Consider the following 18,487-nt stretch of genomic DNA (forward strand, 5'->3'; position numbering starts at 1 on the left):
ATACAAAAATAATCTTTAAGGACAGTGCAACTTTGCACAACTCAGGTTATTTTCTTTCTTTTCTTCTTTTTTTTTTTTTTCAGGTCAGCTTCAACAATAGGTCAGTTTCAACATTTCTTTCCTTTTTGTAGTACAGAACTGATGTACCCAATTGGCCATTTGCATTATTTTATTATTATCTGGTTTCTCCCATGCCCTTAAAACGCCAGGATATGTTAAATCATAGGACAAATATAACATTCATGCTAAAGCAGAAAGTGGTCATCCAAGAAATGCTGCCTTCTGTATACAACTTCAGTCTCAAGATTAGAAAATTTTCTTACAGGTAATTGACATAGAATTAGTTTAGAGTAAAGCAGTTTCTTGTTTGTATTAAGTTAGTCTTATTGCTGTATGTATAGAAACAAGCGACTCAATCTTTTGACATCAGAACTGGAATTCGATAGAGCATGATATGAACAGGAATACTACTTGAAACCAACACATAAATAGAATATAGGAACATAGATTAGAAGAAAATTGTGTGTTTTTATTAATAAACCGTGCTACAAATGAATGAATTAAATCACTAAAAATTAAAAGAATCTCAAAAATATTATATTCTACTACTGATTACTTATTTTATACATTAACATGTGAGCACGTCTCTCTCTCAAGCCAAAGTCGAACAAGCTGAAGTCGAAGGGTCAAACAAAGCAGGAACCAAGTATTTCCTGCCATTAACACCATGTGCATTGTAGCTAGCACCAGTTGTAGCATCCACCAACAAATCCCCAGCATAGCCAGGATAGGCTCCTTTGCCATATATCCCAGTACAAGCCGATGCAGCCTCCAAAGGAGCCTCCTTTGGACCCTGGAAATAGCCATTTCCAAAGGGATTCGTAGCAGTCCCAGCCAAAAGACTAGCCAAATTGATCACCATACCATCAAGACCCACATCATTGTTAGGAGCGACAAGAGATGGACTTTGGGGTCCATAAATCGGCTGGTGGAATGGCCATGCACATTGACCTGGGCATTGAGTCTCAGAATTGCCAACCCAAATGTAAGCAAATTTGGTGCTCTTGCCATTGATTTTTCGAGCACCCATAGAAGAACCATGAGTTCCACATCGGCTAGAGCAAAACCCATCAACAAGTACATCAGCCGATGTCAAAACCACATTGATAGCATCTTTTTGCCCACCCTTTGATGCCAATTGAACAATTTGCTTACTGGAAAGCGATTTGCCTACTGAATAGCTCTCATCTACAATCTGAGTACCCAAGGAGAGTTCAAGATCAGAACTTGTCTTAGATTTGATAAGATGGTAGTATTTCTCAGTGGCTTTCCACCAAGTAGTAACAGAAGGTTGAGCTTTAATAGGTTGGGTAGTAGAAGATAGGGAAGTAATGAAATCGGACAGAATTGCACGTTGAGAAGGTTTAAAGTTTCCATACCAAATCAAATTAATAGAAATTTTTCCGGTAAGAAGAGGGCCATTGTGGTACTGAAACAACAAAGGTTCTTGCTCTGTTAGTATCCTTGCTGCAGAGCTTGAATGAACAAGAGAGACTAATAAAAAGAGGCTCAGAGCAAAACGCGTAGCAACAAAAGAGGTCATAATGGATCAGAAAATTTTCTTCAGTACTGATTTTAAAACAAAGGCTTCAATAGAAAAAACAGAGGAAGTGAAGAGAAAAGGGTATTTGAGATTTGGAGTGAGGGAAAGAGAAGGAGAAGAAGGGTATATATACTGTTGAGAAGAGGCTTTGAGACTTGGGCAAGGGAAATTGCTTGGAAAGAAACAAAAAGGAGTTAATGAAGGGAGAGAGACATTGCGAATGGTGCCAGTTAAAGAACGCGGTGTTAGTTTTCGTATCCGCGCGGCTAATAGTAATGGTTTTGAGGCGAACATGCGAATCTAATGTTAAGATTACAGTGGTTGGCCAGCTAATGCTAAGGTGGGGACTGAGACAAAAAGACATGCCAAGTAGTCAGTACAAAACGACAAAGGTTTATGGTCTTTGGTCAGAAAACGCAGAGAACATTTGGGGAACTGCGAGCAAAGCCCTCTTTAGTCATATGCCATGCAGAGAGAGTGTCGAGTCGACAGCCATTGGGATTCTAGTAGTGCAAGTAACCTTTATCTTGTGCACTACAAAAGCTCCTATTAGCTCCGTTTTTTCTTTTCTTTTTCTTTTTCCCTTCGTCAAGGACTGTATTAAAGCTGCTCTCATCCTTGCATTGAAGCAAAAAGGAATCCTTTTTTTTGGGAAAAAAAGATTATGCTGACAAAAGGATTTTGAACAATAATATTTCACTAGTTGATTCGAAAACGGTTTTGTATCTTAAATGAATTATATAAATTAAAGGAGGTAGGAATAAGGACGACAGCGCGAATATTTTTGAGTATTCGATGGAATCCTAATACGACAGATTTGAATAATAAATATATTTATGATAAATTTAAAATTTAATTTTATTATTCGTGTTGGCTTGGTTAGGTTCGGATTTAAATATATGTGAATATCGGTTGCTCAAATTCGATTATATTAAAATTATTATATTATATTAATATTTTTATTATTTAAATTTTATTAAATTTATGTTTAGACTGTATTAATATATTGAATATTTAAATTTGATTAGTTTATATTTTATTTTTTTTGTTTATATTATATTTTTATTAATATATTTTAAAATTTATTTATTATAAAAGGGTTGGGTAACGGATACCCATTTAATTATTCGAATATTTATATAAATAGATAGGATATCTTAATATCTATTTAAATATTTATAAATATATTTACTAATTATTTAATTTAAACGGATTTTAATCAGATTCGGATAGTATGCAAGTATTTTTATTCGGACGGGTACGTACCTTACCCGTTGCCATCTCTAAGTGTAAAAAAGGCAAATTATAAAAATTAATCAAACTTGAGTATTTTTTTTTTTCACATTTTAGATTATCTAAATTTTATTTGTCACTTCAACTATATCTTTTCTTGCTAATCAGGGTTTAATCATTCAGTGTGATAAAAAAACGTTTCATATATTTATTTAATTAAGTCAACAAATTAAGATTTTTAAGAAATTATAATAATTAAATTTAGATATTTATTAGATTTAATAAAAAATGAAAGTGTTGGTAAAGAATTAAAATGCGAAGTGTATAAACGGGCAATATGCTTTTATTATAACCTTCTTTTGATTCTCCGATAGCCTTAAATTGAAAGTCGGCGAGGCATTATTCACTCACCAGAAGGCACTAATGCGTTTTGTGCTTTTGGAGATTACACAGTTTGGGAGGCTCCACAGGCACGGTTCTCAATCCAATCAATTATGGTCGGTATCTGTTACTGTCATTCTTTTTATGTGTATCGCACCGTCCTTTTAGTGGAATGTGTACTAGGGGGGCTTGAATAATGAAGCCCCATATTTCTCCTTGTATTATATATTGGTATTTTTTAATAAAATAAAATAAAATTCCTCCTTATTTTCAGTTTAAACCTTTTTGTTTTCTTAAAGCGTTAGCCATTTTTAGACTCAAATTCACCATTTCATTGAACATATTTTCCAATTATTTTGATGCTGTAAAGAGTCGCTGGAAGTAAAAAAAAAAAAAAGCATCAAGGTTCTGCTTAATCAATGTGATTACAGAAAGTTCTGATATCGTACATATTTTCCAACTCATTTTTATTATAATTCTTTTTTATTTATAAGAAAAAACATATTATATAATAATAAATATTTCACAAACAAAATTACTCAAGGCGGGCTAGGTTAGGTTAGACCTATGAACAAGTCTATTTATATCACACTTTCTAATGACGAAAAAAGACTTTGAAATTCAAATAAACAACGATGAAAATGCACCATAAATTTGTTGAAGCCAATGGAAATTTGCAAAGCATGCAATATTGAGGTAACTAATTAATTTACTATTAGTTTAATATAAAGTACAAAATAGAAGTACCAAAAGGAAAAAATCAAAGAATTTCTTCTAAATATACAAACAAAAACCTAAGCATGTATACGGATCCTAATTTAGATTAAAGTAAAACAAGTTGAAGTTGATGGGTCAAACAAAGCGGGAAGCAGGTATTTCCTGCCATTGACACCGTTTGCATTGTAGCTAGCGCCCGTTGTTGAGTCCAACAACAAATCCCCTGCATAACCGGGATAGGCGCCCTTGGCATAAATACCAGTACAGGCTGACGCAGCCTCTAAAGGAGCTTCCTTTGGACCCTGAAAGTAGCCATTTCCAAATGGGTTGGTCGTTGTCCCCGCCAAAAGGCTAGCCAAATTGATCACCATGCCATCAAGACCCGCATCATTGTTGGGTGCAATTAGGGGTGTGCTTTGTGGTCCATAGATAGGCTGGTGGAAAGGCCAAGCACATTGACCTGGACACTGTGTCTCAGAGTTACCAACCCAAATATAAGCAAATTTAGAGTTCTTGCCATTGATCATCTTTTGAGCAGAAATCGAAGACCCATGAGTTCCACATCGGCTAGAGCAAAACCCATCAACAGCTACATCAGCTGAAGTTAAAACCACATTGATGGCATCCTTTTGTCCACCCTTTGATGCTAATTGAACAATTTGCTTATTAGAAAGCGATTTACCTAATGAATAACTCTCATCTAAAATCTGGGCACCCAAAGAGAGCGCAAGGTTATAACTTTTCTTAGAGTTGATGTGACGGTAGTACTTTTCAGTAGCCTTCCACCATGTAACAACAGAAGGTTGGGCTACTGTGGACTTAACAGAAGACAGGGAAGTGATAAAATCAGAGACGATTGCACGTTGTGAAGGTTTAAATTTTCCATACCAAATCAAATTGATAGAAATTTTTCCTGTAAGGAGAGGGCCATTGTGGTATTGGAACAAAAGGGCTTCTTTAGTTTCAGCTGATTCAGTTAGCAGCCTGGCTGCCAAATTGAAATGGAACAGAGAGCCGACAAGCAGGAGTAAAAAATGAGCTGAAAAATTAGAGGCCATTGATAGATTTGATGATCAAAAGAGTATTGAAAAATGAAAGGAAGAAGCTATGAGTGGAAATGAGGATTGGATTGAGGAGAAAGTGAAGGAGAAGGAGATATATATATAGAGAGATAGATAGGGATGGAAGGATATGATGGAGTGAGAGTGGAGTAAGGGGAGAAACTACGCGGAAGAAGGTTGGCAAACAACTGGAAGTGGGTAGAAATGACAGCAAGATCTTTTGCGCGTTGGTTGCTTTATTTAATGGATGCGGCTAGTATCGCTTTTAACCGAATCTATTTTACCATTTATAGGGGCCAGCTAAGGTCAAATTATACAGCTTTATTATGACGATCTTGATAGCTAGACTGGTTTAAGTAACTTTATTCAGATCTTAAGAGAAAAATGAAAACGATAACCAGATTTGTATACTTGGTTATCAATTGCATACTCTAGCCTTAATTTAAGAGGAGAAAAACAAAAAAATAGAAGCACGTCACATGACTGAAAACCACCCATATGTTGTGCCATTCCTTTACTTTTGCTTTTGAAATTTTTTATATATACTTTTTCAGTTTATTAGCTGGGAATTATTGTTTCTTCCCAATGGGTTGGATATCAAAAGTTTTTGTCACGTTTATTGCATTAACCAAGCCTTTGTTACAAAGGTCACTTTTCTTAGCAACCAAAATTTCATGGAAACTACTTCATCTCTTTTGTCTTCCCCATTTTCTCTTTTTTTTCCCCATTTTGTAACTATAATATAATTAAATATTACGGTGAGCAAGCCAACAGATTGAAAGTAGGGATAGGTATGGTTTGCCTTGAATATACAAACAAATTGAAATTACATTCAGTTTAATAATTTTATATGTTATATGAAAATGATATTTGTTTTCTAGTACATTTTCTAATATTATGAGGAAAATTCAAATGACGTAGTTAATGGAAATGCAAATGGATACTTTCGCTTTCTGCAAGCTGTATCTTCTAAATAAAATGGTGGTCGCTTGTGGGGTTATTACAGTGGTCAATGGACTGAAATATGCTAAGCCCATCTCCTGCAACACTAATTTGACAAACAATGAAGCTGCATCTGTAAAATAATTGGTCTCAGTGCCTCAAATATGTACTAGAGAGATAGGACAAGCTCAAAATTGTAGCGCACAGAATACTTGAAGAGAATTACTGGATTTTTATTAATACAAATGAATGAATAAGTTTGTAAAAGAATATCAACAGTCTCTTTAATGCAAACTCCTATACACTCTGTATATATGATGTACACTAACATATAAGCAAGTAACATGATCTCTTCTTAGACTAAAGTCGAACAAGTTGAGGTTGAGGGGTCAAATAAAGCAGGAAGCAAGTATTTCCTGCCGTTGACGCCGTGAGCATTGTAGCTAGCACCAGTTGTAGTGTCCACCAGCAGATTCCCAGCATAGCCAGGATAGGCTCCCTTGCCATATACCCCAGGACAAGCAGATGCAGCCTCCAGAGGAGCCTCCTTTGGACCTTGGAAGTAGCCATTTCCGAATGGATTTGTAGCAGTTCCAGCCAAAAGGCTAGCCAAATTGATCACCATGCCATCAAGACCCACATCATTGTTGGGTGCAACCAGAGGTGGCCCCTGTGGTCCGTAGATTGGCTGGTGGAATGGCCAGGCACATTGACCTGGGCATTGGGTCTCTGAATTCCCAACCCAGATGTAAGCAAATTTGGAAGTCTTGCCATTGGTTTTCTGAGCACTCATGGAAGAACCATGGGTGCCACATCGGCTAGAGCAAAACGCATCAACTAGTACATCAGCCGCTGTCAGAACCACATTGATAGCATCTTTCTGTCCACCCTTCGATGCTAATTGAATAATTTGCTTATTGGAAAGCGATTTGCCTAAAGAATAGTTCACATCAAGAATTTGGGTCCCTAGAAGAAGCTCAAGAGAAGGTGTTTTCTTGGATTTGATGAGATGGTAGTATTTCTCAGTAGCTTTCCACCATTTAGCAACAGAGAGTTGTTGTTGGGTTGGTGGAGATTTAGAAGATGAGAGAGAGGTAATGAAATCTGTTACAATTGCACGTTGAGAAGACTTGAATTTACCATACCAAATTAAGTTGATGGAAACTTTGCCATTAAGAAGAGGACCATTGTGATAATGTAGCAGAGGTTGCTCTGTCTCGCTTAATTTTCTTGCTGCTGAGCTGATATTAATCAAATAGACCAGTACTAGAAGAAAGCTAAGAATCTTGGAGGGAACAGAAGAGGGCATACTGTAAGCAACTCGGATGAGCTTTACAAGTAGAGGAGTAGGTTTGGAGTGAAGAGAAAAGAGTTGGGATATGGCAATATATAGAGTGCAGGAAGACCAGCTTTGGGTAAGAGGGGAAGAAGGTACTAGAAAGAGTGACGAGTGCCAGGGGGATAACGCGTTGTTGTTTGATCATGGTTAACGATGAGTGGACAGCTAATTTGGACAATAGGACATGAAAATGATGAAAAGGGAATTACACGTAACATATCGGTTCAATGTCTTTCGGCTGGGCAGGGCCAACTAACCTCTACGGTCTGCCCTCAAAGTATAATGGGTCTCCCCTTTCCCTTTTGCAAAAGACCACATCGCGCATTCTAACTGCAATTTTTTTTAATACTTTCGGAAACGTACATTTGCTTTTCTTTTTGTTTGTAATTCCAGATATTCTTAAGATTTTGAAAAGGAAAACAGCTACTTTTAGGATGCAGCCACTAGCCAAGACTAATTGTCACATGATTCACAAGTAAATATCAGAAATTTTCCTTGCAAGGTTGCTTCCATCATAAAGTTTGATAAAAACAATAAAAGAAAAATCAATTATGTTTTCTTTGCAAGATTGCTTCCATCATTGCTCTTCACAGGCAGCTATTAGCCAAGATTAGTCGTCACATGATTCACAAGTAAATATCAGTTCTTTTCTTTTCAAGGCTGCTTCCATCATAAAGTCGATTGTTTGTCTTTTTAAAGATTGTCTCCATCGTAAAATTTGATTAAAAATAGAAAAAGAAAGAAAGAATGTATATGCATTATAAAGTTAGAAGCTGCAGTATAATCCATACACTTGGCATTTGATGCAAATCTTTAAACATCACAACATCAAAAAAGTAAGAGGCCACATTATCTGGTGAGAATGTTTCTTGCATTTAGGACCTTAATTTCCTAAATTAAAATAATAGTATTTTTTTTTGGAATTATTTGCTAATGTGCTGTGTGCCATTCTCCTCCATTACAAAATATCTAATTTGGTTGCCACATGTTTGTAGATTATTGTCTTGTGCCAACTAAAAACAAAATCAAAAGCTTATACTTGTACGCATATCCAATTAAAAATGAAGAACCGCTAATGAGGCTTTAGACAAGTCAATCAATCCTCATTGATCAGCATCTGTTTAATTTTGATAGAACTGATTCATGTGATTAGAATATGGAAAGAAAATGACTTCAAGTATTAAATATATTTGTAATTTCATAACGAAATATCTTAGATTTTAATTTTATTTAAATTATTTTTTTTACTTTTGTTGCAAAAAAAAAAAAAAACTATCTTTTATTGTATATAATAAAAATTAAAAAGAAAAACATTAAATTCCCTCTGTTTTATGTTGCTGACAATTTTTAATGTAGGTGGATGGTTTTATTAATGTTGCTCACACAAACTCCAAAAGAAATAACTGTCTTGCTAATGGAAGCATTCTTTACCTAGAAATTTGTTCTAAAGTGATCTTACTTCACTATCAAATTGTCTGAGTTACAAATTTATCATCTCTAACTTTTAAGATGTAACTAATTATGTATTTAGATATAATTTTATTAGTTCATGATTAAAAAAAAAAGAATATTTTGATTTTGTCTCATAGCAATTATTTGATATTTAAAATTTAATCATAGCAACAACAAAGACAAGGGAGAGTTATATTTACGATAGGTCCAAGTTGGGAAAGCGCAGCTACTTCCACCAGGTAAGCGACGCCTAAATTTTGGTTTATAATGCAGAAGTGAAAATGACATTTTTCAATTCCATTCCATGATTAGCTTATGAAACAAACGAGCATCATTTATGAGCCATTTATGACCAATAAAGAGAGAATTAAATGTATTATTATACAAAGGGCAAATGTGAGGGAAAATCTTGTTTTATCATATGTACTTAATTATTAGACGGTCGTGTAAGATGCAATATGTATGGAATGGAATGGAGTGGAGTGGAGTGCCAATTTTTATTAGTATTAATCTCTTCAATTGTCATGCACTCACATTTCATCGAACGCTATTCCCGATAAAGCTTATAGCAATTAGCAAAGCTGCAAATAAGTTATAGCACTGAGTTACATTGTAAAAAAACAAAAAGCAAACCCGAGTAGTTTGCTTTTTCTATTATTCATCTGCAGAAGCCAAAAGAAAAAAAATCAACAAATAAAAAAATTACAACGTCTCTTTCTCCCCTCTCTTTTTATATATATAAAGTGTACATTAATTCATTAATTAAATATCTAAAGATATAAATCCTACTCCACTAAAGCTGCAATTAGACCAAAGTTGAACAAGAAGATGTAGACGGATCATATAAAGCAGGAAGCAAGTATTTCCTGCCATTATCTCCATATGCATTGTAGCTAGCACCAGTTGTTGAATCCACCAGTAAATTACCAGCATAACCAGGATAAGCCCCTTTACCGTAAACCCCAGGGCAAGCTGATGCAGCCTCCAAAGGTGCCTCTTTTGGACCCTGAAAGTAGCCATTTCCAAATGGGTTGGTGGCCGTTCCAGCCAAAAGACCAGCCAAATTGATTACCATACCATCAAGACCCACATCATTGTTGGGTGCAACCAATGGCTGGTTCTGCGGTCCGTAGATTGGCTGGTGGAATGGCCACGCACAATAACCAGGACACTGAATTTCAGAGTTACCAACCCAAATGTAAGCAAATTTATAGTTTTTACCCTTAATGTGACCGGTTTTGGATCCTGAAGCAGACCCATGTGTCCCACATCGGTTTAAGCAAAACCCATCGACAGCTACATCAGCAGATGTGAGTACAACATTAATAGCATTCATTTTATCACCCTTTGAGGCCAACTCTACAATATGTTCGTTTGTGAGTGATTTTCCTAGTGAATAGGCTTCATCTACTATTTGTTTGCCTAAAGTGAGCGAAAGTGTGGCTTTTTTGGAGTTGAGGTGATAGTATTTCTCTGTTGTTTTCCACCAGGAAGCTACAGAGGGTTGGCTATTTTGAGATTGATGTTCTGATAACGAAGAGATGAAATCTGAGATGATGGCTTTCTGGGATGGCTGGAATTTGCCATACCAAATGAGATTGATAGAAATTTTACCGGAAAGAAGAGGACCATTGTGGTACCTTAAGAGTTGAGGCTGATCTTGAACTAGCTCATTGAGCTTCCTAGCAGCTAATGAGATTTGAAAGATTGAGATTAGAATGAATAGTTTCAAAACACAGTGAGAAGCAAAGGATGCCATCTTTTTCACTTAAACCAAAATGCTAGAAAGAATAGAAAGAAAAGCTGAGAGAGCTGGAATTTGTGTGTGGGATAGAGAAGTAGTGGAAGAGTGCTATTTATATAGGTCCAAGAAATGGATGGGATTTATTAGTTGCGTTGCGTTTAAGGGTTAACTAATAAATTAAAGAAAGTGAAGTGGGGTTTAATTGAAAAAAAAAAGTGTGTAAAAAGAACCTGCCTAATAAAAGAAGAAAAAGGGAGAAGATGGGTTTCGCCATTTTCGAGTTACTGCTTGGCAAGAAAGAAAGGAAAAATAAACCAGGAAGCGCGATCTTGATTCAAATAAAGGAGTCACCATACCCAGTCGCAGGTGCTAATGTCTACGTCTCACTCTCCCGTCAAATAAGCCTCAAACGCAGAGCGTGACGCACAAACATGAAAAATGATCAACACATAAATCCCCCAAGTAAAAGGGAACACATTATTACAGCTCAGGCACAGTTCGCAAGTTTCATTAAATTGACGAAAACAACCTCGTTGTCATGCCAAAGGAGCTAGCTGTTAAAAGGATAAGAAGAAGAGTAGAGAAAGAAAGAAAAATGGATAGACGTTGAGAGACAGGCTGGAAGCTAAGCTAACATATATAAATTGCATTATAGTATAGTATAATTTAATGTGTTTATTGGGAAGTGGGCACTGGTCCAGCTGGCAGCTGGGAGTCAGCCTACGGCCATGAGGTGGGGGTTGCATTTGGTATCCTAGGTGACTCTAACACGTGATACCACGCGCTAAATTTATTTATCCCTTAATTCTTTTTCCAATTAATTAGATTTCACTAAATGGTAGTAGAGTTTATAATCTCACAAAATTAACTACTTAAAGAAGAACTTAGCTTACATAATTCAGAAGTTTAATCCAATAATTAATTGTATCTTATATATGTATAGATAAACAAATATCAATTAGAATTTGAACTTAAACTTTTCAAATTTTGACTTTCGAAACAATATTATTTTTTGGAACAATTGAAACTGTCGTCAATTAAAAATGGATGAGCAAATTCAATTGGCAGGCCTGACCCTTAGGGTCGGATTGGATGAGGCGCCAGGCAAGCGAAGGCAAAAACTGCGAGATCCGTGGCATACACACATAGAGCTCGTGAAATTGGAAAGAGAAGTAGATTTTGCTGTGCCGAATAGGCACCCAATCCAGCTGTATCAAAGCAAAGCAAGCTATCCAACAACGGTTAAAAAACAAAAGGGACAGCCTGCGGGTTTGGTCCTCAACTCTTTCCTTCCTTTTTAAGAGTACACTTATATGGGATTGAACGTTGGATTCATTTCAAACTTCAACTAAAAGTCTCCTTTGCAAAATGTGACAAAAACTGCCATTCTACTTTGTTTGACATTTTTTTATTTATTTATTTTATGTTTACACACATGAACTTAGCAAGTTTGTTTTAGATATTAAATTTCAATCCTTCAAAGATAATTATAAGATTGTTCTCTTCTCGTTCTTAATTACAAGCTCATCTTTCTTCTCAAGTCATCTTTTAATTTATTAATATAATGTAAATGAGTACAAAAGTTTTGAATTTTTTTGTTAAACTTAGTAATAAAGTTTTGAATTCAAATGTCATATTCCTCCTTTATCAATTACATTTTGAATATTAAAAAAGAAAACAATTCCAATGCATAATGCAATGGGCAAGATTTGCTTTTGAAAAAGAAAAATAATTGGACCTCCCCTCACGGGGTTTGACTTGACCATTAGTTTCAATTGAGATGGTCTGAACATGTGGATATGTAATTTTAGTTGAGAAAAACTACAAATAATATTTTTGTTCTGGTTTTACTTCCTAATTCAGATTTGTGTTTTTATTGCTACAGGGCTCAACTTGATCCATAAACGATAATTTCTTTTTTCTAAACTTGTCAATAAAAAATAATTAGTTTAAAACTAATAATTGAGTATGACAATCTATAAAAAAAATAATAAAATAGTATTTTTAGTAGGACACACATTATAAATACTTTGAGATGAAAAATAAGAGATATGTGATAAAGATATATTGTAAAAATAATAAAATAATACACTTATTATCAACACATAACTGTATTTTTACTAAATCATTAGAGTTTTATAACGCGATAAGTATTCATATTTATGAATTTGAGATTAAGAATTAGGACTACTAAATTGAGGATTAATAGATGTTAGAAGAAGAGAGTTACAAAAGTGAAGCCATTTTAGTTTTTGTCGTGTTAAATTATTTTTGCTTTCTCATATATATTTGTAAAAGTTGAAAGAAAATCTGAAAGTCACCTGCTAAAAATACCATTTTGTTATTTTTTTTACAGGTTACAATACTCAATTGTTAGTTTTAAAAATTTAACCACTCCATTGTCATTTCTTGACGAATTCATACATTAAAAATATAATTATCTCGATCCATAATAATATGGATTAAAATTGAATTTTAAATAGATTTCCACAATTATTCTTTTTATCCACCATAATTATTTTTGTTACATATCGATATATATGTTAATTACTTATTTTTATAATTAATGAATCATCTAATTTGTTCTTTATATCACTCTTAATTTAATTCTTACCATAATATAAAATGAGCTATAATTTGATTCATACCATAAATTATTAATTAATTTTAAATAAATCTATATTTAGTGTTGTTTTTATATTATAATTACCATGATATATTTTTTTTGAAAAATCAATGAAATCGATTTATTACTTTTTATACAAAGTTATGTGATGATATGAACAAACAATTTAAGATCTTCAAAATTATTATAGATCAATTTTCTTAATTATGTTACTTTCGACCCAATTTATTATAGAATGAGAAAAAAAACTTGAGATTGATTTCTAGGCATAAAAAATTTTGAGCTGAAATAAATAATCAATTTCTTAATTAAATTTTCCTACTCTACTTTAATTTGGTATTATATATTTTTACTCTTAAAAGAATAGTATCTACAAATATAACACAACAAAAATCAGTTCAAATATTTCTCAAAATCGTATAATAAGATAAAAAAAGTTTTTTCTTTTGAAAACACGCTAAAAAAGATTTCAATGAAATTAAACTTATAAAATAGACATCCCATTAATTAATCAATACAAGTTTATATCACAAATAAATGAATGAATTTACTAGAAAATAAGTGCTTTATCACGTAAAAAAAATAGAAATAAAATAACTTTATAAAATTCTCATTTCTAATTATCTTTTGTTATCTTCTTCAGTGGAAGAACATCATGAATTAAGAAATACTATGTTATCCCTAATGATCCGTGGATCAATTAAGAATCTCTCTTATTTTATTTTTCAGAATGTGGGAGTTACTATCACTCTATGAGGACTCAAAAGAAAAAAAGAAAGAAAGAAAACAGTAGCAGTAATAGTAATTAGGTGCTAGTTAAGTGCTTGTTACTAACATTATTGGGTAACTTTTATATATATATTTATTTAAGAGACTCCAAAGTAACATAATCATGCATCTTTCTGTGACTATCATATAAATTATACATAAAATAAGTTGAATTAAACAAATGGAATCACAGCATTAAACCTGGATGAAGTATAAGCTAACGTCATCTTCTCAAAACGTACAAATTCACGAGCTTCCTCCTTCTGTATATTATATCATAAACATTGAGATAATTATCTAATCCACAACTAATAAATTAATATTAGTCCAGAATTCACGAGCATATGCATCGATAATTAAACATTAAAAAAACTATAAAGATGCTTAATCATAAAGCTAGAGTATCAAAGAATAATGGTAAAATGTTTTGCAATGCAGTCCACTTACAATGCCCATACATTCTCGATGTACCGCTTGCAGACATAACGTAGCAACTTGGGCTCCTTATTTAATTAATTAATCTTAATTAACAAGATAGCTTTTGTAGGTGCACGAGTGTATTGTATGTCTACCCAAATCTAAATCTAAATGCTAAAGTACACTGTAAAATTCGTGAGATTGGCTTCCAAACTAATTAACTTAGGGGACACATGTTTTATTTGATTCTGTATTAGGGGACGGTTATAACTCTTATTATTACAATCCTTACACTAATTCTTTTCCTCTAAAATTAGATAATGTTCTTTCTTTCTTTTTTTCCATATGCTCTGTTCCATATTATGTGTGTGCTTGATTGTCTTCCTTTCATTTTTATAAAAGGATAATTACAGTAATTAATTAAATAAAAATAATTCAACCAATAACGGTATTCACAAATTAATCATTTCTCTCCTATTTTTAGAAATCAAAGGGTCGGGAAATGATATTCTAAATCAGATTCTACTGATTTAGATGTACTAACCAACCTGCAATAAATTCATTTTTGTGTTTAGGATAAATATGGGTTTTTTTTAAAAAAGTTTATAGAGATTAAGAGATATTATACTTTATAGACAATGAATTTGTCCCTTCATCTCGATTAATCCTTCCGTGTTATTGTCGTAGCAGTCTTGATAACGGAGAAGTGTATATAAATTTTTTTAAACAAAGTGGATTTTCTCTAATATTCACTAATTATATTAATAAAATTGTTACATAATGTAAATCAGCAAGAAAATAAAAGAATTAATAACAAAAATAAAACCAAAGCACATAATAAGTATCAATCAAATATGTTTGATCCAAAACATAACTAAAAATGAAAAATTGCGTCTAAACAATCACCCTTCAGAATTCCATAAATGTAAATTGGAAATAACAAATAAAAGAACGTTTTTTAAAAAAAGCTCAACAGAACAAATTAAGAAAACTAAAATATAGAAGGATGATTTTGACCGAAAGAAAAAAAAATTTCTTTTTTCGTCTTTATTTTTTTTAATTGGGAGCAGGTGAAGAGAAAACATAACTTTCTTTTTTGGCGCTTGCAAGATGTTGTTGCTAAGGTAAAAACACTGTGGGAAAACATCAAGCTCGTGAGCTTAGGGCTTTGACTTTGTTTCCAAATTAAGCTATCTAATTTCATGGATTCCTTTTGTCTCATAAAGTTCGGGGTTGTTAGCTGTTGCTGTCCGTTTACTTGCTCTTCCAACCCTGATTTCATGTTCTTTGTCGCATGAGAATCACCATTTAATTCTTGAATTATGAATTTGGTTAAATGAATCAAAGTGATCTCTCGTGATATAAGACCTTTTGAGATTACATCTTCAAATTACCTACATTTTTTGGGTTCAATTTTATTTTTTTAATATGCTAAATAAATATATAGCTAAGTTTTTTTTTTTTTTTGTTAACAATATATAGCATCGTTTTTTTTTTGGGGGTTAAGGTATTTAAAGTAAAATGAAAAGAATAATTGAAAATTAACCAAAGTCGACAACATAATAATTGCAAATCCCTTATAATGCAATGCTTCAGAAATTCATGCAAGTGCTTTATATATTTTTTGGTTGTTTCTTTTCGTCGTCTTTGTTTGGTGCTGTTTGTGGTGACAGCTTATTGATATCCAATAACACAGAGAAATAATTGAGATATATGTATATATAGATGTCTGAATGCAGTAACATATGGAAGCATACGGCACACAACCGAGCATTACATGGCCTTTGTTGACGAATAAACCAGCATACATAAAAATCGTGACATGTTTGCTTTGACTGGAAAACAATTTTCCTAAACCAATGCCAACAACATGACAGCATTTAATTTCATTGCCAAATTCCGAACATATACTACACAGACACACAGATTGCCTTTGTCTATCTAATAATAATAACAACAATAATGTCCTTGTAATTTTAATTTGGACATCACATCTATATATGACCAAGATTTTTCAAGTCAGAAGCAAGCCAGCTCAAAGATCAATTACAAATATTCATTCACATGCCCTACGTAAACAGTTTTTGTTCTGATTTCGATTCCTACAGCTAGCTCTATATGAACAATCATGTGATCTCTATTTTGAGGTAATGTTTAGATGTGAAATTAAATATAGATCTTAGTGATTCATGATCAATACAACCTTAACGTTTGACAGCCCTGAAAATGGGATGGCAGTGAAACTTTATTTCTATATTCAGAATTTCCTATTTCAAAGCTATTATTAGAGATAAATAAACTTGATAATGTTTTCTAGGAATTATAACATGTATGTAGATAATAGATGTTATATTTCCAAAATCCAAAAAACCTAAAAGTTATGAAAAAATTGAAATTTTTTATCATTAATGAAAAGAAATAAAAACCCTATTTTCAAGAGCTATGCAGTTATTTTTGTTCTTCATCCCTAATCTTTTACTGCAAAAATAATCTTCAACACACATACTACCTCAGAGCTTTGAATATATATGAGACATATAAAGCCTTGTAATCAAAGCTTTTAGGTTTGCTAAAATAACATTTATATTGCTTAGTTTTCTCGCAAACAGAAGTAAATTAAAGAAAAGCAAAAACAGAGAGATGAAGCCATTTTCTATGTATTTGGATAAATGAAGAATTATATTAATATTTCCGTTAGGAGCTGAATTTGTTAAGCTGAGATACCACATGAGGCCGATGAGCTCGAGCAGTGTCTACAGCCTGTCACTACGCTATGAGCCATGTTTTGTTACCGCACTTGCCAACATCGCCAGCCATCTTCCAAGGAATTATATTTAAATTCCTTTCAATTTTATTTTATTTTTCTGAAAAAAAAGGTGATGCTTTGAAACTTGAAAGTGTATAAACCCTTTATAATTTTTTTTTACATTTTCTTTTACCAACTCTTTACATTGCCGCAGGAAATAAATGGTGCTATCTAAGCAACAATCAATATTATAATATCCAAGTAAACACAGAATGATTTGCCCACTTCACAACCAAGAAAATAGTATCATAATAACATAATGCTAGCTATACAATTTTATTTTTTTTCAATAGTCAATTATTTTGGTAATTATCATGTTTTATACGGTTATAGCTTCTCATGACGTAACTCGTTATATTTTATAATATACCTATTACATTAATTAAATACTAAAAATATACATTTTATTTCCTATTGATATTTTTTAGAATAATAATTGATAACAGCTTAGTAAGGACTTTAAGTGAATTTGCACATACCCTCTCTACTTTTCTTCCATACATAGCTAATATAGACATTCCAGACAGCCATACTTGGGGTGGTGGTCATTGTCCTTGCCCATAAGCTCATTCAGTTTCATTATGAATAGCATCAAATGAAATGTTCTTGGCCAGCTTCTACACCAATAATTGGCCCACATCCGATAATTATTATCGAATAATACTTACCTATATCATATATATTGCCACGAATGGAAAAATAATATATTTGTATAAGTATTTTATATTTTAAAATAAAATAATTAATACATATATAATTATTTAATATTAATAAATATATATCATTTATCTATTTAATTGCTATATAGATCAACTCTAGTCACTCGTCGCAATTTCTAAAGAGTAACGGAAAGTTAATGGAATATGTATTGAGGGAAGAAAAGTTCACAGTGATTAAAATTCAGAATTCCATTCAGCTGAATTGTAACAAAAAGTTAACAAAAACAACAATAAATCTGGCGGAATTTTGTAAACGGGAAGTTGGTAATGCACGTGAAATTAATTAGGACAAAATGTATAGTTATTTTTGGACTAAATTTATTAATATCGAAATTTCAGCTGGAAATTAATTAATTAAGCATCGGGTGAGCAACTGAAATTAGCAGGCATTGCATGTGCCCCACAAGCATGGTTCATATTCTCTATTCTTGGAAGAAAGGGGGACCAAAACAAAAGCTTTGGAATCCCATGAAGTGCGAAGTTCACTGCATTTTTGTTGCAGATTGCAAGTGCATTGCACTGTTGCTGTAGATAAACTAATAAATGGACTGTACCAGACTACCTTATGCGCATATATATAGATTCTTTAACTTAATTAAATAGCACGTTTTAGTTTGCAAACCCTACAAACACTTGTATACTTAGCATCATTAAGGCAATATTTGGTCGGAGAAGTTTA

At 32.9% G+C, this 18,487-nt stretch overlaps 4 protein-coding genes across 4 annotated transcripts; all 4 read right to left on the minus strand.

Moving 5' to 3' along the window:
• Window positions 1–508: 508 nt before the first annotated feature.
• LOC8281671 (protein PHOSPHATE-INDUCED 1) lies at window positions 509–1,714 on the minus strand. The gene has a single exon (XM_002513900.4). It carries the CDS (start codon window positions 1,601–1,603, stop codon window positions 653–655), a length of 951 nt encoding a protein of 316 aa, XP_002513946.1. The 5' UTR covers window positions 1,604–1,714; the 3' UTR covers window positions 509–652.
• A 2,194-nt stretch (window positions 1,715–3,908) lies between these two features.
• On the minus strand, window positions 3,909–5,082 carry LOC8281670 (protein PHOSPHATE-INDUCED 1). The gene has a single exon (XM_002513899.4). The coding sequence runs from the start codon at window positions 4,990–4,992 to the stop codon at window positions 4,036–4,038; it is 957 nt and encodes a 318-aa protein (XP_002513945.1). The 5' UTR covers window positions 4,993–5,082; the 3' UTR covers window positions 3,909–4,035.
• Window positions 5,083–6,149: 1,067 nt separating this feature from the next.
• Window positions 6,150–7,341, minus strand: LOC8281669 (protein PHOSPHATE-INDUCED 1). The gene has a single exon (XM_002513898.4). The coding sequence runs from the start codon at window positions 7,244–7,246 to the stop codon at window positions 6,293–6,295; it is 954 nt and encodes a 317-aa protein (XP_002513944.1). The 5' UTR covers window positions 7,247–7,341; the 3' UTR covers window positions 6,150–6,292.
• A 2,081-nt stretch (window positions 7,342–9,422) lies between these two features.
• On the minus strand, window positions 9,423–10,806 carry LOC8281668 (protein PHOSPHATE-INDUCED 1). The gene has a single exon (XM_002513897.4). The coding sequence runs from the start codon at window positions 10,485–10,487 to the stop codon at window positions 9,534–9,536; it is 954 nt and encodes a 317-aa protein (XP_002513943.1). The 5' UTR covers window positions 10,488–10,806; the 3' UTR covers window positions 9,423–9,533.
• Between the last annotated feature and the right edge of the window lie 7,681 nt (window positions 10,807–18,487).

Source organism: Ricinus communis, chromosome 2 (assembly GCF_019578655.1).
Source record: "Ricinus communis isolate WT05 ecotype wild-type chromosome 2, ASM1957865v1, whole genome shotgun sequence".
Taxonomy (NCBI): domain Eukaryota; kingdom Viridiplantae; phylum Streptophyta; class Magnoliopsida; order Malpighiales; family Euphorbiaceae; genus Ricinus; species Ricinus communis.